Genomic DNA, 25,090 nt, shown 5'->3' on the forward strand with positions numbered 1-25,090 from the left:
AAAGTATAGCTGTAAAGAGTAGTCTAAAACCAAAGTCAGAATGAAATGTTTTAGCTCTCAAAACTAAAAAGCAGAACAATTACTCCCTACAAAATGGTATAGGAAGAGGTTTCTGACCCCTGCTAATTGTTTTATTATTCTCCAGAAGGGCATACTGGCAGCACTCCCCGGGGTTTTCGGTAATTACACTCCATTCAATATCGGAAGAATTACAATAATTCTACATGGAATATACTGGTGCCCTTCGGATGCAAAGCCTTTAGAGAAGTGAAAAAACAACTTCAAGTAAATTAGCAGGAAAATGATCACAGCTACTGTTTATTTCAGGGCTCCATATATCAGAGGCTAATTATACATTGTATGTTACACTTTCTTGGAGGGATTTGTAATATTTTTCTCATGCTGATCCAGAGTCGTGCTGGTTTTGACGATCCTTTACAAAAGTGAAGTTCAAACTTTTTCAATGACCTTTTTGTGCAAGAGACGTTATCCCATGCAGGCACAGGTCGCTCAGCGCTTGCCAGCATCCAGAACCCGGTGCAGTATTGTGCTACTCACCTGTATACATGTGTAAGGCCATGGCCCTCCTGCTCCAAGTCATTCTCTTATAGTTTGGCAAACCAAGGGTCCGTGAAAGAAGGAAGTAGGGACTGGAATGGCACGGCCACTTAGAGACAGGGAAGTCTCCTAGCAATTGGGGGCTCACTAATCTATCTGTGCAGGGTCCCCTGTGAGAATCTAAGCAGCAAAGACGTGCTGAAGCTCCGCCCCGATGCAAGTCCCAGCTACGGTTAAGGTACCATGAGCGAGGGACGTCCCCCCCGGCTCACCGATGGGGCTGGGGCTTGGGATCCAACAGTGGTTTCCAAGGGAGTTCGGGACCTCTATTTCTGTCCTTTGGAATATTTTTCCTCTTTTCCTTTATTTTTAATTGAGTTCAGCATGGAAGAGTCCCCGTTAAATCCTTATGATCACCAACACTTCACAAAGAAATTAAGATCACTTAATGGAGAAATTAACAAGGGTCAGACCAATTGTGTTTGTCCTGCTTGAATGCAAGCTCATGGGGCAGGCAGTTGGCCTAGTGTTAAGACACCAACTGGTTAAGATGCCCGCAGCCTGCATCAGGGTGCTGGGACTTGGTACCCGGCTCTGGCTCCTACTCCAGCTTCCTACCCATACAAACACTGAGAGGCCACAAGAATGACTTGCATCATTGGGTTCCTGCATGGGAAACCTGGATTTGCGTGCAACCCTGGCTCCTGGCTCTGGCCTGGCCCTGCCTGACCAGTGGATAGGAGTTGGCTCTCTCGGTCTCTCTACCTCTCAAATAAATAAATGATGAAAATGCTTTAAGATGCAAATGGTATGGAAAATAGAAACGCTACACTTTGAAAAATCCAACTCGGAATGAAGTATGTATGTATAGGGTGACTTCAATCTTTTAAAAAATATGGCTTCATATATTTATTTCCTAAATATTAGAAGGAAATGTACAATAGGAATAAAGTTACTCAGACACATAATGAAATGACATTCTAAGTGATGTTCACTTTGCTGTTGATGTTTTGTACATTCTCTGGTTGTCTAAAGTGTCCATGTGTTAGTGTCATTAGAGAGGAAGGAGAGCAGGAGGGGATTGGATCATTAGGATTAACATTAAAACACACACTTTTGCTGGAAGAGTGGAGAAGCCAGTAACACATAACATGTAGCAAAAACTTGTAGGTAGAACGTTTTGACTTCCTACTCGGTCGACACCACCTAGTATGTCATTGCTGAGTCCTATTTGCTTGCCGCAAGGAGCTTGATGAGCTAACCCTGCTCTAGTCTAGGATAGTTCTAAATTCCCTCACACCTTCACCGTGACCTCCAGGAGGGCTGGTGGAAGCTCTTCCGAGCGGAACAATAGAAGCTCGCTGTGTCCATCAGAACAAGCCGACAATTAGATTAGAGTTATGCTGCCGGCATTCCTGCCCTGACATCACCTTGTCCCTGTGAGTGTGGGTGCCTCTTCAAAGCCATCAACCAGGTTATCCATCAACCATCGCCTTCAGAGCGCCACTACTGCAGAACAAGCTGTTCTTATGGGACAAGTATTGCGGAAATAAATAATAGCTTATTTTCCCCTATGGATGACTAAGCTGACTTGTATTTCTGCCTTTCTTTTTCTCTTGATTCTTTTCAGCGTATGATTGCAAACACTGCCAGAACCGTGAGGTACTACAGGAGCCAACCCTTCAGTAAGTCGGATGTGCTGCATGGAGATCTGGGCGGTTGTATCAGGCACACTCTGGACAGTGAATTCCAGCAGGGGCCTTGAGTTCAGACGTCCTTTGTTTTGCTGTCGTAGATCTAGAAACTAACCGGAGGAATAGTGTGTCATGAATGAATTAAAGAGAATTGAGTTGTTGCAGTGTGGTTAGAGATAAGTAGGGCACGGCGGCCCGCAAGCCTTCCCTCAGCCCAGGCATCTGCGTGACTCACTGCTCCATGTTGAGAAACCCACATCAGCTCTCGATGACTCAGGCCTGAGTTTAGAAACCGGGAGAGAGAATATTTACCGCCTCTCAGAGGCCTGCGAGGGTGCATTGTGTGTTCGGCACGTTGGTAAGGGCCAAGAGCAGGATTTCCGATGACAGCTCCGGTACTCCCGAGCGAACTCGAAGTGTTCTTTTAAGATCTGAATGCAGATCCCAAGAACTAGCATGACGTAGTGCTTTCGGATAGCAATATTTTTACTAATTAGCTGTTTTCACCTGCTGCATCATGGCACCAGACGGTCCTGCAAGACCAGTGCCACGGTCTCCTCTGGGCTGGGACTTGGGGTTGTGGGTGGAGCTGCTCTCTCAGTGGGGTCTGAAAGTGAGGAGGCAGACCAGACCAGGTCCAGTTGTAATGTCATTGTGTGAGTCACTTGAGGAAATTTCGCTCATTAACACAACACAAAACAATGAGACGGACATGACTGTGCGGCTGCCTGGACCATTCCCTGCAGTGAACATGATGCTAGAAGCCTAAATGTTTTTTTTTTTTTTTTTAATTAATCAGAGCTCCTCCTTGCACAGGGCTAGCCCAAAGCCAGGGTTGGCTAACATGGGATGCCAGAACTACTACTACATGTCCGTTTTTGAATATCCAGAGGCAAGAAAGCTAGGAGAAATAATCACGATCTAGGAAACGAGTAGACCTTTTACAAATGAATGGAAATGATTGTGCCTTCTCTGACTTCCAAGATGAGAATAGTCTTGTATGTCATCGACTATTCCTACGTGGATTCTGCCAGAGTTCAAGTCTCCCATCTTTTCATCCAGTAATTTACTGTGTGTTTAAAGACATGATCATAAAACCATTGACCAAGCGGAGATGAGAACAGATAAGTGGTGTCAGCTACAGGGGTTTATCAACTAGAATCCTTTGGCCTTCAGGCAGACCCAGAAAATTCCTAAAAGTATTTGCCACATTTGCGTGCCTAAGAGCATTCACAACATTGAGAAGTTTCTTAAAGAGTTCAGGAACTGGTCAAGAACTGTGATAGAATAGTCTGGAGCCCATGGGCCTCTTTGGAAGCAAACCCTACATTCTCCCGCATCTCCTAGAGAAGTAGGAAGGCAAGTTTTTGGAATCTTCGCTGCATTTGTTGAAATTATCAATCACTGCTGGTAAACAACAGCTGTTCAGCTCTGAAGTCAACAATCTATAGATAACGCTATAGGAATAGATCCTTACACATGGCGGCAATGGTGCAGTGTAATTAGAGTATATTCTACATGTGGAGGGCGCTGCCAGGGAGAAGCAGAGAAATTAAGCACAGCGTGTCCTGCAGTTCTCTCTCGTATTATTTATCTGTGATAATTACACTGATGAGTCTCTTCTCACCGCGAGAAGGGGGCTTTGCGTCTTCCCTCTGCTTGGCTGTGTTCAGACCTGCAGTGCTGCCCTTTCTCACCCCGTGCGCAGAGGGCGGCCTCAGTGTCTTTGGGAGTGGGATGTGGATCTAACCAGCACAACTGTCCTACAGAAATCTGAGTGCTAAGGAAGAGAGCTCTGGCTGGGCCTCCCTCTGTGTCCCCAAGTAGACCAGAGATGCCATCCCGGAGATCCAGGGGATGGAAGTGGCCCACAGACCACAGAAAGAGTATTGGGTCCAAACTGACCATTGTTCCCTTTTATTTTGGAATAATATCACCATTTGAAAATTGGGAGAATCCCCAGGAAAGAAATCGAGATTTCCCATCTCTAACCAAATTAGAAAGCTCTGGCAACTCTGGGCACAGATTGCCACAAGATGGTACCGTGTGGAAAATTAGTAGTCGCTTCCCGAGAGACCCATGTGTCTAGTTACCACTATCCAATCTGTCCTTTCTCCATCATGTGTAGCACCCCACGTGCAGGTGATAGGTTCTTCTTTGAAATCAGCCTCGTGACAGCTCGGTGGCACACATGAGCACTTGACTAGGTTTTCGGCAGCATCAGCAACCCGAAGGTCTGGCAGCAGGTGTAACAGCAGGACACGAGTCGGGATTCTTTGTGAATGTGGGCAGGCTCTAAGAACGTATCTACCTGGTTTGCCGTGTGGCGTGTGTGTGCAAGGAAAGAAGGGAGTCAGGACCTTGTGGTCTCAGGCACTTGCTCCTCTCGGGCCGGGTGTTAGGGCTTTGCGAGGAGCTGGTGAACACTGTGTCTGGACATTAGTCCTCCCCTGGATCAAAGGAGGCAGAGACACAGAGCATAAAACTCAGAGCTGGGATGCTAAGGGGCAAATTCTTAATCTATAACCAGGGGCTATTTGACAGATGCTCTCTTTTTTTCATTTGGTGCCTTTTTTATTGTTGTTGTTACAACACGCAATACAAAGGAAAATGATCAAATGAGGTGATTCAGGGAAGAAAAGAGAATCTGGGTAGAAGGGAGGAAATGGAATGACCTAGTGGGGACATTTCAATGCATGTGGCGTGCTGAAGGGGCTTGGTGGAACCCAGGGATCTATGACAAGTGGAATAAGTAATCAGAAAATACAGCTGGGTTTTACATGCTTGTATTCTACAATGCCAATCCTCCCCTCTCCACTTTCTTCAGATCCCGATGCAGCTCAAGCTAATAAGAACCATCAGGATGTCCGGAGTTATGTGCGGCAATTAAATGTGATTGACAACCAGAGAACTTTATCACAGATGTCACACAGATTAGAGCCTCGTCGGCCATAGGCGCGATGGTCTGTCTCCAGTCCACACTCTTTCCAAAATGCCACTGACGCTACACGGCTGACCGCGCCACCGGTGAGGACGCCACAGAGTGAGTGACGTGTCCTGAGAAACCTCAGGGCTGCGTTCTGCTGATCCCCGTGTGAAGAGAGAAGAAATGACTTGACGTGTGTAACGCTTACCCTCTACCCTAGGAGCCCCCAGTGTGCAGTCAGCCTAGTTCATTTCCGGTTGTGCCATCTTCCGTGCTGAGACCTTAAGATGGGCGAAATACCATTATCAGGAGAAATCGCAAGGCCCTGCTGTTCTTTCTGAGAATATTTGTAGGATGAGATACGCTGCACATGGAATGGATTTGGATACCTTGGCGGGGATGTAGTTTTGTCCTCAACATCTTGAATTGGAGTGTGGGGTCTGGGGAAGGTGTTGAGGACTCAGTACAAATCCAAAGTGTAGATTGCATTCTTCCATCTTCATAGTCTTCTCTCTGAAGGAATAGAACCTTGTGGCTATTTATGTACTCTGGAATAAAACATTGTGGCTATTTATGTACTTTAGAGAGGGCTGGTCTGTAATTTCTGAAAGATATGTAGAACAATATTTATGTTTACAATGTAACTTTTTAGAATTTACCAATCAGGATCACCTGCGCAAAAATTCCACACAGAAATGCCAAGGTTCTTAAAATTGCCAGCGTTAAGATAGAAAATAACATTTCAGAAGAGCACAATATGCATAAAACGTTTTTCAAAATTGAAATGTTTTCTGGGCATTAAAAACCTTTCAACTACAAATTTCCTGTTACTGATGAAAAACAAAAACATATTTTCTGGACTTAAAGGTTATTACGAATATCTTAATTTTCAACAATTGTTTTTGCACTTTCAAATAGATTGTAAATACTTCATTCAATCAACGGTATAGAGTTATTTATTTGCTACATAATAGATACTGTGCCAAATAACTGCTTTTTATTTATTTTGTTTAGTTGATAATTTTGGAGTACATTTTTTCCTGTTTTCACAATTAGACGACATCTAATGTGTAGAAATTGTATGTATGTATATCTTCTGTAAATACCATCTGGTATCTTCATTAAATACAATTGTTGACAAGAAATGGCTTGTGATGTTTTCAATTCCTATAGTTTGGGAGGGTCCTGGAGTTTTCAAGAATTGAAATGAAATCTAAACACTGCAAAACTCACCTTTTGAGACTGCACAATCCAGAGGCTTTTGGTACTTTCAAAGCTGTAGGACTGTCATCACTATCTCCAGAACATTCTGCAGACTCCGTGGTGGTCATTCCTTACTGTCCTCCCCTCCCAGCGCCTGGCCACCACTGCCCTTTCTGCCTCGGTGCGTTGGCTCTGGATACTTCACGAAAATGGAATCACCCAGAGCGAAGCCCTTTTTTTGTGCCTGGTGTCTCTCAGTTAGCACAGTGTTTTCAAGGTTCACCCACGTTACAGCTTACATCTGTGTTCATGTCTCTCTGTGGCTGGGTAATATTCCACCATGTGGGTAATACTGCATTTTGTTTCTCCATTCACCAGTAGAGGAACAATTAATTGTCTCTTTCCCTCCTTTGCTATTAGATGTATGTCTTCTATGAATAGGCGGATTTTAGAGCTGCCTGGTGTGGGGCCCCACACTGCTTCTTGGCAGTTTTAGCACGTAGTAGATATTTGATGAAGACATTTCCAAAATTCTTTCAATTCCAGACATGCCATTATTTTTTAATGTCAGCATTTCCTAGAGTGTGTTTTAGACTTTACAGGTCTCATGAGTGCCCCTGTTATTCCTCAAACAAAACAAAACAAAAAACAAAAAAAAAAAAAAAACCACAACTGGAACACAAGAAACAAAAAACCAAGATGGTATCTTCAAATAAGTTTGGGAGCCTCTGCGCAACACACTCCATTCTTAGAAGTGATTCCCAGTACCATTAACCTATCAAAGGCTCCAAGAGGTTCTATTGCCATCCCGTTTAACAGCCCACAATTAAAGCCCACTTTGAAAAAGTGCTAACCCAGCAAAAGCCTTTCTGTGTCCATTTATATGGTATCTCAGGGTCCTCGGGAGCAGGAGTGCTGCTTTGTCACCGTGTTATACCTTCTACCCGGAGGCAGCGGCAATGCCTGGGATTTGCCAGATAATACAACAAGCCTCGCTGCACACGCGCTCTTGCAGTTGTTCAGCAGGTCACTGTCACAGGCCTCAGTGCACTCCCGTGTTGTCGCCGTGCTGTATTTCCTTTCCTAGAGAACACACAGATGGTGACTGCTGCTGCTGCCCACCGCTTGGCCACCCTTGCTGCTGTTTCACCCTGCTTTGTCCCTACCTTCCCTCAAAGCTGGATGGCAACACCTTTCCCCAACCCTGTGGGGCCTGACACTGGTTGACCATATTTTAATTTGGCTCCAACATTACACAAAATGATACATACTCTCTCATGTAGCTTCTGCTGCGTCTTCTGAATGAGAACCATTACCGTACTTAGTAAAGATAAGAGATCTTAATTATGTCTGGCTTCTATGAAAATGCACTGAATTCCTTTTATTCGAGGTAGTGATGGAGAAGTGAAAGCATTCACACTCTTAAAAATGTTAAGTAGTAGCCAAGCAACCTTTCCTGAGGCGGGAGATGGAGTTAATATTTTAAAACTTGCAAACAAGCCAAAAGAAAATGAGATGCCCACAGGGTCGCAAGAAGTATAATGAGGTTTGCTGGAAGACATGAAAAAGGAGAAAGAATGTTTTTACCGAGAGCGCTTGCAGAAAATTATACATTTAAGTGTTTAACGTAACTACTTAGCAAGGGCACTGGCATAGTGTGCAGGAGCTAAGCTTTCCTGCAATCTTGGAATGCCATGCAGGTTAAATATGCTTCTCCTGAATTCAATGGCATTTCCTCTGAAGAGATGAATGCAGATCAGTGACTGGCAGTGTGAGAAAATTAAAAGAAGTGTCATTCTCCTTGCAAATTGTGCTCCTAATGAACAAAATGGACATGGACTCTGCGGTGTGATAAAATGAGCCTCTACCTTAAATAGCTTTCCTTTTGGTGTCCATCTGAAATGTATCGCATCCCTCGCTTCAGAGAAATCTTCATCTGTCCTACATAGAAGACTGCGGCTTTAGACAAGCTGCTCCCAGCGTTTCTTACTTCCATGCTGCAGAAAGACCTTTAAATGAGCTATTTTTCTGTTCATTCAGTCACTCGGTAGCAAACAGTGATTGAGGTCTTCTATACCAGGCCCTCTATGCACTCAGGATTCAGTTGTGAGAGAAACTAGAGAGGGTCACTATTCAGGAGTTTATCCGATGGGGGAGACAGAGGAGTAAGCAAGTAATGCAATCCGAATAAGTAAGTAGATATAAGTGCTTCCTGGGAAGGATGGGATGCTACAGGAGTATGTGTGTATCAGCTCTTTCCCAGTATCACAAATGCCTAAGGGAAACTGCTTAGGAAGGAAGGTCTACTTGGCTCATGGTTTTGGAGTTTCCAGCAGTCTGAGACCAAGCAGCCTCATGGTACGGTGGGTGAGGAGGACAGTGGATGGCAGGAGGCAGGGGGAAGAAAGATCGCGTAGCCAGCCAGGGAGCCAGGGACAGAGGAAGCTGGGGGCCCAGTTACCATGTCTGTGGGGGTCTCTCCTTGTAAAGTCGCCATGATTGGATCTTGGACTCCACCCCAGCAACCCAATCCAATCCACTTGCTTCCCAAAGACACAGCCTGCAGATACCATAATTGTTGTCTCCACCCTTTATCCTTTACCCGTGAACATTAATCCCTTAGCATAAGACTTTGAGGACACCCAAATGGAGACGGTGATGTAATACGGGAATGTAACTTGATCTGAGGTTAGGAAATGTTTTCTGAGGAAGTGACAGTTGGGCTGCGCTTTGAAGGATGTAAATGCTGACTAACAAGGGGGAGGCAAAGAACAGGTTCTAAGCGGGAAATGAAGTTGGCAGTGAGTGGGTAAGAAGCTAAAAGCGAACTCTGGAGAGCTAAGAAGGAATCTGACCTCTTTAAGGAGCTTCATCTTTCACCAAGGGTAGTGTTGAAGATGTAACTTTGCATTGCGATCGTAAGCCATCGACATGCTTGAAAACTTTGTTTATTGGAAGGACAGAGAGAGGGAGTCCTCCCATCTACTGGTCCACTCCCCAAGTGTCCAGAAGCCAGGAGCTCAGCCCAGGCCTCCCACATGAGTGGCAGAGTCCAAACACCTGAGTTGTCCCCTGCTGCCGCCCGAGGTGCACCGTAGCAGGAAGCTGGGACTGGAAGTGGAGCCCGAATGGGATGCAGGCGTCTTACACCGAACTACCCCCCAGGTGGTTGAATTTCTACCGCTGACCGTGGAGGAGGGGCTGCTGCTTTATGTTGACCACACCACTTGCAACACATGGTGAGTGCCATCCTAACTCCTGCAGGATTGATTGTGCAGGGTTAAAGGTGGGGCAGAGGGCGTGGTGGGGGATGGTGCACCTGAGGAAGCTGCCGCGGGGCCGATGCCCGCATCGTCATATGCTGTTTCTTCCCCTGATGGCTCACTGGGCCCTTGTTAACTTTTCAGTTATAGAACATAAAATTGTCTATCATAACCTTTTTTTAAAAAAAGATTTATTTTATTTACTTGAAAGGCAGAGTTCTGATTGGGAATGGGGGGAGATAGAGAGATCTTCTACCTGCTGGTTTACCCCCCAATTGGCTTCAATGGCCGGAAGCCTCCTCCAAGTTTCCCATGCTGGTAGCAGATTCCCAAGCATTTGGGCCATCCTCCACTGTGTTCCCAGGTGCATTAACAGAGAGCTGGATTGGAAGCAGAGCAGCTGGGACTCGAACCAGTGCCCATATAGGATGCCAGCATTGTCATTAACCCTTTCTGAGGGAGCAGTTCAGTGGCATTGAGTATATTCACATTGTTGGGTCATCATCACCATCACTATCACCCTATAAAAGTCTATATCCATTAAGCCCTAAGTTTCAATTTTCCCCTTCATCCAGCCCCCATAACCCTTCTTCTACTTGTGTGTCCATGAACTTGCCTATTTGGGGTACCTCATATAAATGGAATCATGCAGTACTCATATTGGTGCTTTTGTGTCTGTGTTGTTTCATTAGGGAAATGCTTTCAAGGTTCATCCATGCTGTAGTGTGTGCCAGAATTTCCTTCTTACCAAGACTGAATAATGCATTTTATGTATATGCTACATTTCATTCAGCCATTCATCAACCAATGGGTATTTGATTTGCTTCCACTTTTGATCATTGTGAACAGTTCTGCTTTACGTGTACGGGTGGACTGATACCTGCTCAAGGCCCAACTTTTCAATTCTTTTGGGTATGTTCCAAGAAGTGGTGATGCTGAATCATATGGTATTTCCACGTTTCATTTGACGAGGAGCTGTCCTGCTGTCTCCCACAGAGGTTGTGCTGTCTTAATGAGCTGCACTTAACATAGTCCATGGCTACCTGCATGACCTCCTTGGAGACTCCAGCTGTCAGTGAATGACACGGCTCTAGGAAGCAGCGGCCAGGGGACCCAGTGCCCAGCACGTGGATGCCCAAGCGTGGCGCAGGGAGGCTTCCTTTGCCAACCTCGGTCCCCCCTTGCTGCCTGATGGTTGGAGGATCAGATGTTTGTGGCCTGTGGTGTGACACTGCAGGAGAGACGGAGCAGAGGGAACGTTACTCTGACAAGATAAGGGCCGGGGGCCGGGCAAACTGTGTGCCTTGCTCGGACTCATGCGTGTGCTTGTCCCACAAGGGTGCTGCTGGGAGCCGGGATCCTCATTCCCAGTGTGAGCCACACTTAGAACAATGGGGGCTACAGCCCAACTTTAAATGAGAGTAAGCACTCTGTGAGCTCATGGGCACCGGTGTTCCTCTCCAGAGTGGGGAAGAGAGAAAGCCTATGACCAGGGCATGTGGCATCTGCCCAGTTGACCCTTGGCTCCTCCCTGCATCTGTTATGGGAGGATAAGGCTCTTGATAGACAAGGGAGAGCCAGGAAGAGTGGGAGTCTACAGTAGGGTGACCAACACAACAAAAAAACGAGAGCAAAACCGGCCTAAAATTCTTCAGAACAGGTTTTGCAGCAACTGAGACTAAGGGGGACCGCAAGTCCTTCATCAGCTTCTAATCTTCCCTTAGCTGGAGGCAGCTGGCCGAAGTCACCAGGGTGATAGGACAGCAGGGTTCTGACGGGAACGGAGGAAAATGGAGGGTTCCAGGCAGGATATTTTAGGGCCAAGGGACAGATGGAGGGTTCTGTCTCCCCATCAGGAAGAAGAGCTCAGGGCAGGAGCCAGTGGGGCTCTGAGGGACCCGGGTTCCACACTGGGCAGGATGCAGTGGCTTTAGAAGGTAGAGCAATGTTGCTCAGGGGAAAGGCCAAGCGTATCAGTGAGGGCGGGCATTGCTGTGTGCATTAGTCAGGATTCTACAGGGATACCAGCCCAAAAGAATGAGCCAATTCCTTATAACACATTCCCTTTGAGATTGATTATAAGGAATTGGCTCGCACACTTACGGAGGCTGGCAGCCCCAAATCTGCCATGTGGGCCAGCAGACCAGAGACCCAGAGAGCCCAAGGTGCACTTCCTGTCTAAGGGCCAGAGGGCAGAAACCCAGGGGAGCTGAAGCTGTAAAGGAAGCGTCGAGCCAGGTTGCTGGAGGGCTCCTATTCCTGAGCAAGCCCATCCTTTGCGTTCTGTGGGTGCCATGTTTGCAATTAGAATGAGGGTAGCACATGACGCAAATGGCTGCAATGGCCACGGCTCTTGTTGGGGAGAGTTTTGCAGACCGGGCGCTGCCTGATGTCCTGGGTGAATCTAGTAGCTCTTGGGAAGCAGCCTGGAAGAGCAGAGAGAGCTTCAGCCAGATCTGGGGTTTAACTCAGCCGGAGCCACGTCCAGGCCGTACAGCAGGAAGGGAGGCAGTCCTCCCCACAGCCGCCACTGCCCACGCGGGCGTCCTAGTGTGTGCCGCAGCCTGCACCGTGGCCTGTGGAGGCTCTCTGCTGTGAACTTTGGCCAGTATCTCTAAGGTCTTTGAGGTTCAAATTCCACATGTGCCCGCCGGAATGCTAATCCCTCGCTCACAAAGGCCGCAGTGGGGGCTAAAGTGAAGGTATATGAAGCACCTGGCATGCCAATTACCTGGTGCTGGAGAAATACTATCGCCCTTCTTGCTCTCTGCTGGAATGAGAGGCCACATGAAAGGTACCTTAGAACATTCAAGGATGCTTGGGTGTCTCTGGCCAAACCATTACAAAGCACAGACAAGGAGAGACACCTACCTGGGGGCTTTACAGCTCTGGAGTTGACTCAGCAGGGAGGGGCTCCCAGGAGTTCTGTCAGATGCATGTCTGAATGTGGGTTGCACCAGTTTTGAAAAGTGTTTCAATAATTGAAGCAGGGCACCAAATTCTTCTCTCAAAGGACTTATTTATTTACTTGTTACTTACTTAGGTGAAAGGCACGGAGGGAGAAAGAGAGAGGGATCTTCCATCTGCTGGTTCACTTCCCGAGATGGCCACAACCACTAGGGCTGGGCCAGGCTGAAACCAGGAGCCAGAAGCTCCATCTGGGTCTCCCCGGTGGGTGGTAGGAATCAAGGACTTGGGCCATCATCCAAGGCTTCCCAGGCACACTAACATAGGGGAGGTGCATGGGAAGCAGGGTGCCCGGGACCCTGACCCTCCAATGTGCACAGCTTGAAAACTTTGTTGTGTTAGAAAACATGTCAAATTACGGAATGAAGAGTGGGAGAAGGAAGGGCATGTTGCCTAGTGGTTCAAACGCCCACCGGCCACACTGGAGTACCTAGGTTTCCCAGCTCTGCCTCCTGTCTCCGGTTTCCTGCTACATAGACCTTGGGAGGCCGAGGTGATGGCTCAAGTGATTGGACCACACTGGTGAGCTGGGTTGAGTTCCTGGCTCTCAGCTCTGGCCACTGGTAATGGCAGTCGTTTGGGGAAATGAACCAGCAGGTGGAAGCTCTCTCTTTCTCTCTGTTGCTGGGCCTCTCAAATAAATAAAAATTATAAAAGAGACGGGAGGTGGAAACAGAAGAGAATAAAATGAAATACTATAAAAAGAAAAAATATTTATATGTTACAGAACAGAAATGAAACCCAGTTGCAGCACAAGTCATACATTTCATAGTTCAGACTAGAAGTTGGATTTTAACCCCTACCCTGAGTGTTCATTTACACATTCAGTCTATGTAGCCTAGAAACAATTATGCATTGCTATGATATTCCTCCTGAGAAAGTTGCTCTTCATTAGTGGTCCCAATCTACCCCTACCTAATACTCACAAACCATTATAAAATCCACTGATATTTCTGGCTTCAGAAATTCAATTGTAGGTAGGAGCCAAAGTATACACTTTATTAGGGATTATTGCATGTGGCACTCTCTGTGAGCCAGGTGATGCTGGGCCATTTTAATTAAGTCTCCGTTTTCAATAACGCCACAAGTAGATGAATGACATTAAGTTAACATTGAGACTGTTGCTGGGGGGTGGGATTAAGGGCGTAACTGAGATATACTGATGCATCATAGGCTTTATGTGCAGGGTTTGTTTGTGCACTAGAAAAGCAACCATCTTTGGAGCACCTGAGCAAAGTCTGTAACACGGAGTATGAAAATATATTGAGTGCTAAGAGATGATCGCTGGGGGGGTGGGAGGAATGAGGCACTAGGAATACAGTTTCAAATACAAGGTTTTTCTGAACGTTGGCTTCGGAAGAGAATTTTCTGGGCCATTTTGTTTCAGTAATCAAGACTGTTTGTCTGTTGGGCCACCATTCAGGGCAGATACTCACACACAGGATTTTACTCTCCATATCTAGGAGGGAAATGGTCTCACGACTTACTGATGAGGAAACACTGAGAGAAATGAAGGATCTTATGTCTGAGTTAGGATCTGAAACCAAGTTTCCCAGATTCTAAACCCGATGTTGCCAGCTGCGAGCTTTGTCTGCCCATTTTTTGCTCCTGACAGACATGATTATGTAAGTTCTTGATTGTCACAAAACAAAAATAACAGAGACACATTCAGGAACAAAAGCATGAGATTAATATTTCCCAAAACACAGTAAGTGTGGTTTTAAGCAAGTTATTTGAGACTTTTTTTTTTCTGAAATTTCACCTTTCAAATAGAAATGTATGTGTGTATCCCTAAATAAATAGGCCGTATATTCACAGATATGCCAAGTATCAGCCACAGAAAGCCTCTGTTTTGTCAGCAACTCTCATTTCTCTGTGTTCGCTGGGAAGGCGCCATGTCTAGTCAAGCAGGAGCTTCCGCTGTGTTTGAGATGCTCCATCTCTTTGGTTTAGTGGCTGGTCTGTACCTTACCCTCTATGCCGTATCTCTTTAAAAGTGGATTTTGCCAATCGTCCAACTATACAAGTCTCTGTTTACTGACTATTTTGTAGAAAACATGGAGAAGCAGTTTCCATTACAGAACCTCAGAGTATTTTATTTTTTATTTATTTATTTTTTAAAGATTCATTTTATTTACTTGAAAGAGTTACAGAGAGAGGTAGAGACAGAGAGAGGTCTTCCATCCACTCATTCACTCCCCAGATAGCCACAACAGCCAGAGCTGCGCTGATCCGAAGCCAGGAGCGAGAAGCCTCCTCCAGGCCTCCAACGTGGGTGCAGGGGCCCAAGGACTTGGGCCATCTTCTGCTTTCCCACACCATAGCAGAGAGCTGGATCAGAACAGGAGCAGCCAGGACTAGAACTGGTGCCCATGTGGGATGCTGGCGCCTCAGGCCAGGGCTTTAACCCGCTGCACCACAGCACCGGCCCCAGGGTGTTTTATTTTAAAAATATCTTTGTTGGGCACATTTTGTCTTGAAGTCATTCTTTGCTACCAGCCATATAGACTCCTCCTTGTCCTCCCGGTTTTCTCCAGCCCCTCAAGTTTGTAGATCAGCCTTGGAGACCTGAGGTCGTGTTTTCTTTCCTGCGGAGACCAAGTTGATTTTCTCATGGCTTCTAGTTTCCAACTTGAGACTCTGAGCCTTGACTGAGGCTGACAATATGCTTGTACTGAGCGAACAGAAGACTACTACTCCCAGGGTCCCTCCTCTCTAGACGAGTACTGTGAATGGGCGAATAAAACCACAGTTATGATATCAAATGGAGAAAGTAGTCATATTTAAAAGCACAACTGGCTACTTCTTCCTAAGGGTGGGTGTCATAATCAGATCAGGAGCTATAGATCTCTTTCCTGTTATTTTTCATTTCAGGTACTGGGGAGGGAAGGGAAGAAAAGGCTGAAATGGCAAAGAGTTCCCTGGTTTGCTGGGCCCAAGCGTGCTCTCAGCGTGGGGATGCCTCCATGGAGTCGGGGGTCTCACTAAGTCATTGCATTCGCCTTGGAGACAGATTCCCAGAACATGCATTGCCGTCGCTCTGCCTTTCCCTTAGCATCCCCTAGCTCATAGCACTCCCGTGAGCCGTAGGTTTTCCCCTGGCTGGTTTTTGGCAGATCCTCAGGGGCTGTAGTGATATGTTTGATGCCCGTCATAATGCCAAAGAACATCTACCATTTCCTAACCTTTTCCTTATCTTTATCTTCTTGGTAACTAATCATTTCCTTAAAGTCCTCTCAAGCTACAGCCAAACTTTCCTTTAGATATTTGGTGAGGGGCAGGCATTTAGATGCTCTTTGGGATGTCCACATCCCAGGCTAAAGTAGCTGGGTTCAGGCCCCAGCTTAGCTCCTGACTCCAGCAAATGACGAAGAGGAGGTGGGTGATGGCGTGAATGTTCAGACCTCCGTTACCCACTCGGAAGGCCAGGACTGAGTTTCTGGCTCCTGCCCATACCCTGTCCAGCACCAGCCATTGCAGGCATTTGGGGAGAAAACCTGCAGATGGGCGCTTTCTCTCTCTCTCTAGCTCTCTTTCTCCTCTCTCTCTCTTCTCTCTGCCTCTCAGACAAAAGAAGTCAGTTAATTAATTAATTGAAAATCATCTATCCAGTGAATTAACCTTCCTGGCACTTTTCTCATCAACTCCAGCCCAATCCTCACATTTATTCATTAGCCATACATGTTATAACTTCAGCAAATGAGATAGGAAAAAGCCCAAGGTATGATACCACTGACTCAACCACAAGGTTGAGCCAACCAAGAATGCATATTTGTGTGTTTGTGTGTGTGTGTGTGTGTGTGTAACTCTAAAGAAAACCTGTCAACAGGGCTGCCTTGGACTAGAGATTCCTATTTAGGGAATTGTCCTATAGAAGACAAATCTGTTTCAGAATAACAGAGAAAATCCATGCCAGCTACCAAAAATAGTTAACAAAAGTCTTCTTTCTTACAAATAACAGTAACTAACAATCACTAGAGATGTCTAAGAAAATCGGTACTATTAAATAGAAATATAAAGAGAAACACATGGAAAAACTAAATCCAGAGGAAATAGAAATATTTCATGTTGCAAAATAACAACAATACCAATAATAATAGCAAATATTTAGCATGTAGAACATGACTAATAATAGTAATGATAATAATTGCTAGCATCTGGGCTATTTCTGTTATCAAGTGTGCTGTATAGATATTCACCTATTTGATCCAAGAGAAAAACTGAATACTATATCCATTTTACAGATGAAGAAATTGAGGCTCAGAGTGTCTCAGTAAAATACCCAAGGTCCCAAGTTCATATACATCAGATCCATGTTTCAATGGTCTCTTGTAATAAGACCACTCAAGGTCTATCCTGATTTGCTTAAAAGTCTGGGAAAATGTGAGAGCTTGAATTTGGTTCCCATCTGCATAAACTTCAGAAAACGCTACTCGGACGCTGAAATCAGGCCAGGACCTCAGGAATACCTATGAGCTTCATTCTGTCACGAGACATCAACAGTAGACTTATTGTAATCCAGAACCATTAAGACTAGAAATAATTGGAACCACCTAGAGGTATGTCTAAGGCAACTTCCTCCAAGGCTAGGGATGCTGGTCATAGCTAAAAGACGATGTAATCTGGCACACTGAAACTTGCTGGAGGGTTAGGTCACTAATTTGCATGGCAAATTATCTAGATAAACTGGTCGTTGGGACAGGTGGAGGCAGGCTAAGCGCGGTTGAATTTTGATTACTCAACTGAAATAAATCCATAGTTTTGCAAATCTGACTGGCAATTACTTTGAAATGTCTACCATAAAGATTTGGTAGGGTTTGCTCTATTTAACAAAGTGAAACACTAAGACAGTTATCCAGTTATTTCAACTCTTTTTATTTTTTCCTAACATCTGACTGTAAGGAGAATTTTTATTATAATACTTAAATAACTGTGCCCAAAAAAAAAAGTACTTGTCTGCACATGTGAGGAAGAAGGGCTTACACATACACAAGCTCGTCAGAGGATTAGCTCTGAGCTCCTCTTCACTCTGATGGAATGTTCCTTCCACGGAAGCCCTTCTGAATTAGTCAGTTTGAGCTGCCATACAAAGTACTACCTCTACTTCCTACCATGTACTTACATGTGTTTGATTTTTCTCCCTCCCACAGACAAAGAAACCAACGATAACAACTTTATCATTATGGGGGGCTGGAGACCATTTCGAAAGAGAAGGTTGAACATGGGCAGGATTGTTGAAAAACATGGCCGGTGTGGAGAAGAGTGGAACACCGCAGGAGGATGGGAGAAGGGCACGGGACTGAGGAGTCCACCTCAAGAACCAATGCACCAGGATCTCCTGCATTCACATAACATGAGTTTCCCTGGATGGAGACTTACACTGATAACCCAATTAGTGTTTTCAACAATAAGTCAACTCTTTTAAGGCTTCAAAAACAATTTGAAAAATCCAAAAGAGTTTTGTACAGGAAAATGAGTTTACTTGGTTTGATAATGACTTTTTTTTTTTTTTTTGACAGGCAGAGTTAGTGAGAGAGAGAGAGAGAGAGAGAGAGAGAGAGAGAGGAAGGTCTTCCTTCCATTGGTTCACCCCTCCAATGACCAGATTACAGCCACACCAAGTCAGATGTTGAAAGAGCCTGGCTTTTTCACTGCACCTTTTTTTTTTTTTTTTTTGACAGGCAGAATTAGACAGTGAGAGAGAGAGACAGAGAGAAAGGTCTTCCTTCCGTTGGTTCACCCCCCAAATGGCTGCTACGGCTGGCGCGCTGTGCTGATCCGAAGCCAGGAGCCAGGTGCTTCCTCCTGGTCTCCCATGTGGGTGCAGGGGCCCAAGCACTTGGGCCATCCTCCACTGCCTTCCCGGGACACAACAGAGAGCTGGACTGGAAGAGGAACAACCAGGACAGAATCTGGCGTCCCAAACAGGACTAGAACCAGGGGTGCCAGCGCCACAGGTGGAGGATAAGCCTAGTGAGCCACAGCACCGGCTATGATGCCTTTTTTTTTTTTTAACCCAGAAGTCTACTGTAGAATTATTTAAAAATCTGGAATATAAAATTGTATGTTGTTAGAGAAATTCGAAAATGCAGACTTTTTCCTCTTCAAATCTCAGACACATCCTCAATTGCATTGAAAGTCAAATATGAAAATATAGCATGTCTTCTGACATTTACTGAAAGTTCGACATGGAAAAATCTAGAAATATAGAGTTTTCATTTCACAATGAAATGAATATCTGTATTTTCCTTGACTATGTTTCAATAAAATGATGCCATTTGTTTGATTTTATATTACTTAGAAAACATTTTCACATAAATTACCTTGATGGAACTTGACAATAACATCCTGGAACGGACAGGAAAGTTATCAGGAACAACTTGGGGATGGGGAGACTCAGGGTTGGAAATTAAATAAATTTCTCAAAGGGGAAAAGAAAAGATTACTATGGGATCACCTTAACACTATTTAGAAATGAGAAAGTCTGAGAAAGTAAGGAAAGAAACTATTTCCTGGAAATATTATATAGAAACATGAAGACTACCTTATGGGTAACGAATTAAAATAACAAGATGTGAGCATAAGTATTGTACTAAGTGATTCATGGGAAGCCTCATCTCATTGGAGACGGTAACTGATGCTGTAAGGCCTAATGAGGATGGTGTGTGACACAGGGTAACGCAAAGCTACAATGAATCTCATTCTCTGATGTGAAGGTGGCGTGTCTAAGTCCGTTATAAAAAATAAAAGCAACCTGGATTCTATGTAGTCAGGAATTCAGTGAATGGACCTATTTAAATCACACACACACACACTCCTATTTTACATATGTAAATATATTTTATATAAGTCTATAAAACATTTTATCTATTATATATTTACTTGTCTAAAAGATTTGGAATCTATTTCTTAGAGCATTGATACTCTGCATGGGAAAATCAAATATTATGGTTATAAAATAAACTTCTTAATGTAGAACATTTCTTAAATCAGTGGAAGACTATCCACTGAAAACAAAGACTTAATTTCCTTTTATAAATAGCTGTGGATTAGAGTACAACAATGGCTCTAACTCTGCTGTTGCTGTGCATTTAAAGCCAAGATGATGACTGTATTGAAAAAGAGGGAAGAGAAAATCAATAGATTATGGCTTCAATGGAGCTCACAACAGTGCTGATTAGAGAACACAAATGGATTGCATAATAGTAAAATAACTATAAACTGGGTATGGATTTAAGCCTATGTTAAGACCATTCTTAACTGCATTGTGTCTTTAGAAAACACGCACTGAAATTACAACAGCAAATTAAATCTATTGGACCGCAAAATTTAATACATAAGAAATAGCATTTTTTAATGATCTGGAAGAGGGAGTAAATAGCATGTTAATGAAATTTGCAGATGCTACTAAATTGGAAGGTGTTACAAACAACAATGTGGACACGGGCTTAATACAAATGGACGTTAAAAAGTTAGTAAAAAACAATGATGGCAACAAAAAAAGCAAGGAAAAGTTGGGAAATATTCGTTGGATAAATTTCAGCTTGAGAAAGAGTAATATAAAAGAAATGTGACTTTGAAATTGGACTAAGATTTTCAGAGTATGAGTTGGTAAATCCTCATTTGAGAGGTTCTGGCCCAGGTCCTAGGAAGTGGTCATTGCTATATTCCCCAGCTCCATCTGGAGCAGAGCAGAGGAACTATATTGCTTACTTGTAGATTTTTCATGGTGATTAAGATGAATAAAATACAGGGATTGGTTGTATCACTTAAAACAAAAACAATATGCACATGAGCAGCATTCAAGTATAGCTGTTCAAATGCTGGTTGGGATATACGCACTCCATATCAGAGTGCCTGGGCTCAAGTCCCAGCTCCACTTCCCAGTCCACCTTTCTGCTAATGACACCATGGGAGGCAACAGGTGATGGCTCAATTTTTAGGTAAGAGGTCTGGATTGATTTCCTAGTGCAGCCCCAGCTATTGTGAGCATATCGGAAGTGAAACAATGATGAAAGATCTCTCTCCCTCTCTCTCCCTCTCTCTCCCTCTCTCTCTCTCTCTCTCCCTCTCTGCTTTTCAAATAAAGATAATAAATGAATAAGTATTTTTTAAAAGATTTATTTTATTTACTTTAAAGACAGAATTATAGAGAGAGAGGTAGAGACAGAGAGAGAGGTCTTCCATCCATAGGTTCACTCCCAGATGTCCCAGAGCTGATCTGAAGCCAGGAGCCAGGAGCTTCTTCCAGGTCCCCAACGCGGGTGCAAGGGGTCAAGGACTTGGGCCATCCTCTACTGCTTTCCTAGGACACAGCAGAGAGCTGGATTGGAAGTGGGGCAGCTGGGACTAGAACCAGTGCCCATATGGGATGCCGGTGCTTCAGGCCAGGGCTTTAACCCACTGTGCCACAGCGCCGACCCTGTGAATAAGTAATTTTTAAAAATACTTATAGAAGAAAAAGAGGTTACTTTTGAGGACAGCTCAAATGATAATGAATTTGTATTATGTAATCTTGTTTATAATGAAAAGAAGCCATGAAAAATATCCACATACCTGAAAATTTTATGTGAATGCCAAGTGATGTCACTCCATTATTCATAAGTGATTATGAAATGCAATTAATAATTATGTTATTAAATATAACTAGTGGTCTTCCAGATATCAGTAGATAGAAGAATTCCCCCTTCCCTACTGCTTGTGCCTAAATCCAAGAAATTAGTGATGTATCTAAATGTCATGGGGGATTATGTCATCGACATCTCAGAATGTCTAGAAGGTTGGGCTGAGAATTTGATTTATGCAGAAAATAGCAAGTTGGGTCTCCCAAAAGCTCTGCAGTCAGTAAGAAAACAATAATTTATCTATAATGTTTTACCAGCCCAGCTGAGGCTGAGACATAGTTACCTGGGGATGAATGCTCATCTCGATTTATTGTATCTATTAAAGCTGAAGCCTCATTCAGAACCTGGACTCTTTCCATAGCACTTTATGGTTGTGTAAATGTATTGTGTGTGCTTTCTTTTAGATTATGTTAGTGTTGTTTTTGAGTAGAATCTGCTACCACTGCACCTGTGATGGAGGCAGAGTGTTTTTTTAAAAAAATATTTATTTATTTGAAGGGCAGAGTTAGAGAGAGAGGGATATTTTTCATCTACTGGTTCACTCTCCAAACAGCTGCAATGGCCAAGGCTGGGCCAGGCTGAAGACAGGAGCCAGGAGATTCTTCCAGGTCTCTCACATTGGTGCATGAGCCCAAGGACTTGGGCCATCCTCTGCTGCTTTCCCAGGTGCATTAGCAGGGAGCTGGATCAGAAGCAGAGCAGCCAAGACTCAAACCAGTGTCTATATGGGATGCCAGCGCTGCAGGCCATGTCTTGAACCCACTGTGCCACAGTAGTGGCCCTAAAGGATATTCTTGTTTGCCAGATGCAACTATGAGAACTGGTGTAGAACAATCCCAAGAGTTATGGATGCTGGGTGGCGACAGTGGTGGAGGAATTGAAAGCCTGTGTACAGAAAGCTCTTTCCTCCTGGGGATCATCTTTCTTGAATACTCAGTACTGTTTAGGGGGCTATACTTACATAAGAAGATATTTTTTATGAGAGTTTGAGCCTCTGCTCTTAACCATTAACTATGACAAAGCAGTCTGAAATCATTAATTCAATGCTTTTTTTTTTTTTTAAGATTTATTTGTTTGAAAGGCAGAGTTACAGAGAAGAGAGAGAGACAGAGACCTTCTTCCGTCCACTGGTTCACTCCCCAAAGAGTGGCAACAGCCGGGGTTGGGCCAGGTGGAAGCCAGGAGCCTGGAACTCCATCCAGGTCTCTCACATGGGTGGCAAGGGCACAAGCACTTGGGCCATCTTTTCCCAGGCCATTAGTAGGGCACTGGATTCGAAAATGGAGCAGCTGAGACTCCGGTCATTGTTCTGATGAGATGCCAGCATTGCAGGCAGCAGCTTAACCCATTTCAGTACAATACCAGCCCTTAACATTTTAAAACTCTTATATCATCTTATCTAAATGGATATGAACACTTTGTAGTTAGGCTATTTAGCTAGTAAATTTTATTTAAATAAATTGTACTTAGAAGTTCAAAATATTGTGGGAAAAAATGGGCTTTTTCCTGGTTATGCACAAATGTCTTAAGAATATAAAATTTTGAGCGATTTAGGACACTTTTTAGCAATATTTGAAAAAGGTTTAGAGACACAGATAGCTGCTTCCATAGCCTATTTATTTACCAAAAATGTCTATATTTCTCATGATATACAGTACAATAAGAAGAAAGTGGGCCATTGAACCAGACAATCAGAATTTATTTATACCCCAAAATCACCATAGATTATCTTAATGATATTGAGCAAGTTACTTAATAGAATATCTGAGAACTCAATTCCTCTTTTATAGATTGAAAAAATGAAGAAATTAAATGATACATTTGCAAAAGTTCTAATAAAATGTCTACCACAGGCTGGTGCCGTGGCTCAATAGGCTAATCCTCTGCCTGCGGCACTGGCACCCGAGGTTCCAGTCCTGGTCAGGGCACCGGTTCTGTCCCGGTCACTCCTCTTCCAGTCCAGCTCTCTGCTGTGGCCCGGGAGTGCAATGGAGGATGGCCCAAGTGCTTGGACCCTGCACCCGCATGGGAGACCAGGAGAAGCACCTGGCTCCTGGCTTCAGATCAGCACAGTGTGCCGGTTGCAGCGGCCATTGAGGCGTGAACCAATGGAAAAGGAAGACCTTTCTCTCTGTATCTCTCTCTCGCTGTCCACTCTGCCTGTCAAAAAAAAAAAAAAAAAATTTCTACCACAGAATCCGTATGCATACAGATTTAGTTGTTGTCCTCTTTCTTAAATAAGTACCAAGAGAGTTCAATGTGGCTACTTGAACCATAATCCAATTATGATGTTCTGTTCCTTTATTCATTTCTTCAATAAATATTTATCAAGGGCTTGCAAGGAGTGCTCTATGTCAGTTGGGTGAGTTTACACTGAAATAAGAATATGTGAAGAGAAGGGAATGACAGGCACATTGATAAGAATGATATGGGGGAAGATCAAAAAGATTTTTATTATATATGAAAGTAGCATGAGATTCTAAGGGAGAAAAGAATTGGAAACAGCTCTGAGGAAAGGAAGCATTTTAGCTGGGCCTGGAAAGCAAGAATTGTTTTTTTTTTTTAAAGATTTATTTTATTTATTTGAAAGAAGTTACAGAGAGAGGTAGAGCCAGAGAGAGAGGTCTTCCATTCTGCTTGTTCACTCCCCAAATGACCACAATGGCCAGAGCTGCACCAATCCAAAGCCAGGAGCCAGGAGCTTCTTCCAGGTCTCCTATGTGGGTGCAGGAGCCCAAGCACATGGGCCATCTTCCACTGCTTTCCTAGGCCATAGTAGAGAGCGGGATCAGAAGTAGAGCAGCCGTGACTTGAGCTGGTGACCATATGGGATGCCGACACTGCAGGCAGTGGCTTTACCTGCTATGTCATAGCGCCAGCCCCAGCAATAGAGTTTAAAAGGAAACTGTAGGCGGGAAGTGTGGAGATTGGAAGGCTTGTGGTTCAGTTTCATGCAAGCAAGAGGCCTGCGAAGATGGGAGGTGATGCTGGGCAGCAAAATTTGGTTTAGCCAATGCAGGCTTTTGAATGCCTCCTAAGGAGGATGGATTCCATGTGACAAGTCGTGAGGCATCAATATAAGTTTCTGAGCAAAGGTATTCTACCTGGTTCATTAGGTGTTCCTTCTAAATTCACATTATTAGATATGCATGCCACCAGGCCTTCATTTAAGTTGCTGAGATGTGCAGGAGAGAGATGAGAGCCCAACCACCTACCACTGGAAGCCCTTCGCTATGAGAGCATCAACCCACGCAGCAGCACTCACGGCTCAGGTTTCAGCCTGATAGCAAGGTTCTGTATCGTGCTGTCATCTTTGTGGTCTCCTGGCTGATAAAGCCAGCCCGAGAAACTGGGTCAAGTGTTTCCTGAAACCAACCCACACTGTTCTCTGTGATTCCAGTGAAAACCCTGGGCACATCTTGATTTCCCTGAATCCATCCATGCTGGCCTCGTGTTCACAGTCAAAGGTTACCAGACTCTGTCAGGAAATCCTATCAACGCTCAAGTCCTTGGGGAAGGAATGTATGCATTTTCTTGCAGAACAGGAGAGAGAGCCCGGTTCAGTGCTGAAAGGGTGTGATAAGCTCAGTTATAACTCATACAAATTTGACATTAAAAATTTAGAGAATAGCACCAAACAATGGTAGAGTGAATGGTGAACAGGACTCAAGACTGAATCAGTAGGCCTTTGTCAACCCACATGACCATCAATATGGGATGTGCTGTGCCACAGCACCCACTCCAATGAAAAAAATCTTAAAGAGATTTTCAGAAGTCTAAAATAATGACACTGTTGATCTTTAAAAATTTGGATAATAGGTTTTTTTTAGTAAAACATGTTATATACGTTAGCAT

At 44.3% G+C, this 25,090-nt stretch overlaps 1 protein-coding gene across 4 annotated transcripts in view; it reads left to right on the plus strand.

The window, feature by feature from the left end:
- The window catches only part of RAPGEF4 (Rap guanine nucleotide exchange factor 4), a 328,711-nt gene extending 322,403 nt beyond the window's left edge, over positions 1-6,308 (plus strand). For all 4 annotated transcript variants that reach the window (XM_062187806.1, XM_062187808.1, XM_062187815.1 and 1 more), the window contains 2 exons: positions 2,189-2,243; positions 5,080-6,308. In XM_062187806.1, coding sequence (XP_062043790.1) covers positions 2,189-2,243; positions 5,080-5,207 — 183 coding nt within the window. In that variant the 3' untranslated portion in view covers positions 5,208-6,308. The remainder of the gene's footprint in view (positions 1-2,188; positions 2,244-5,079) is intronic.
- The last annotated feature ends 18,782 nt before the right edge of the window (positions 6,309-25,090 follow it).

Source organism: Lepus europaeus, chromosome 1 (assembly GCF_033115175.1).
Source record: "Lepus europaeus isolate LE1 chromosome 1, mLepTim1.pri, whole genome shotgun sequence".
NCBI classification, from domain to species: domain Eukaryota; kingdom Metazoa; phylum Chordata; class Mammalia; order Lagomorpha; family Leporidae; genus Lepus; species Lepus europaeus.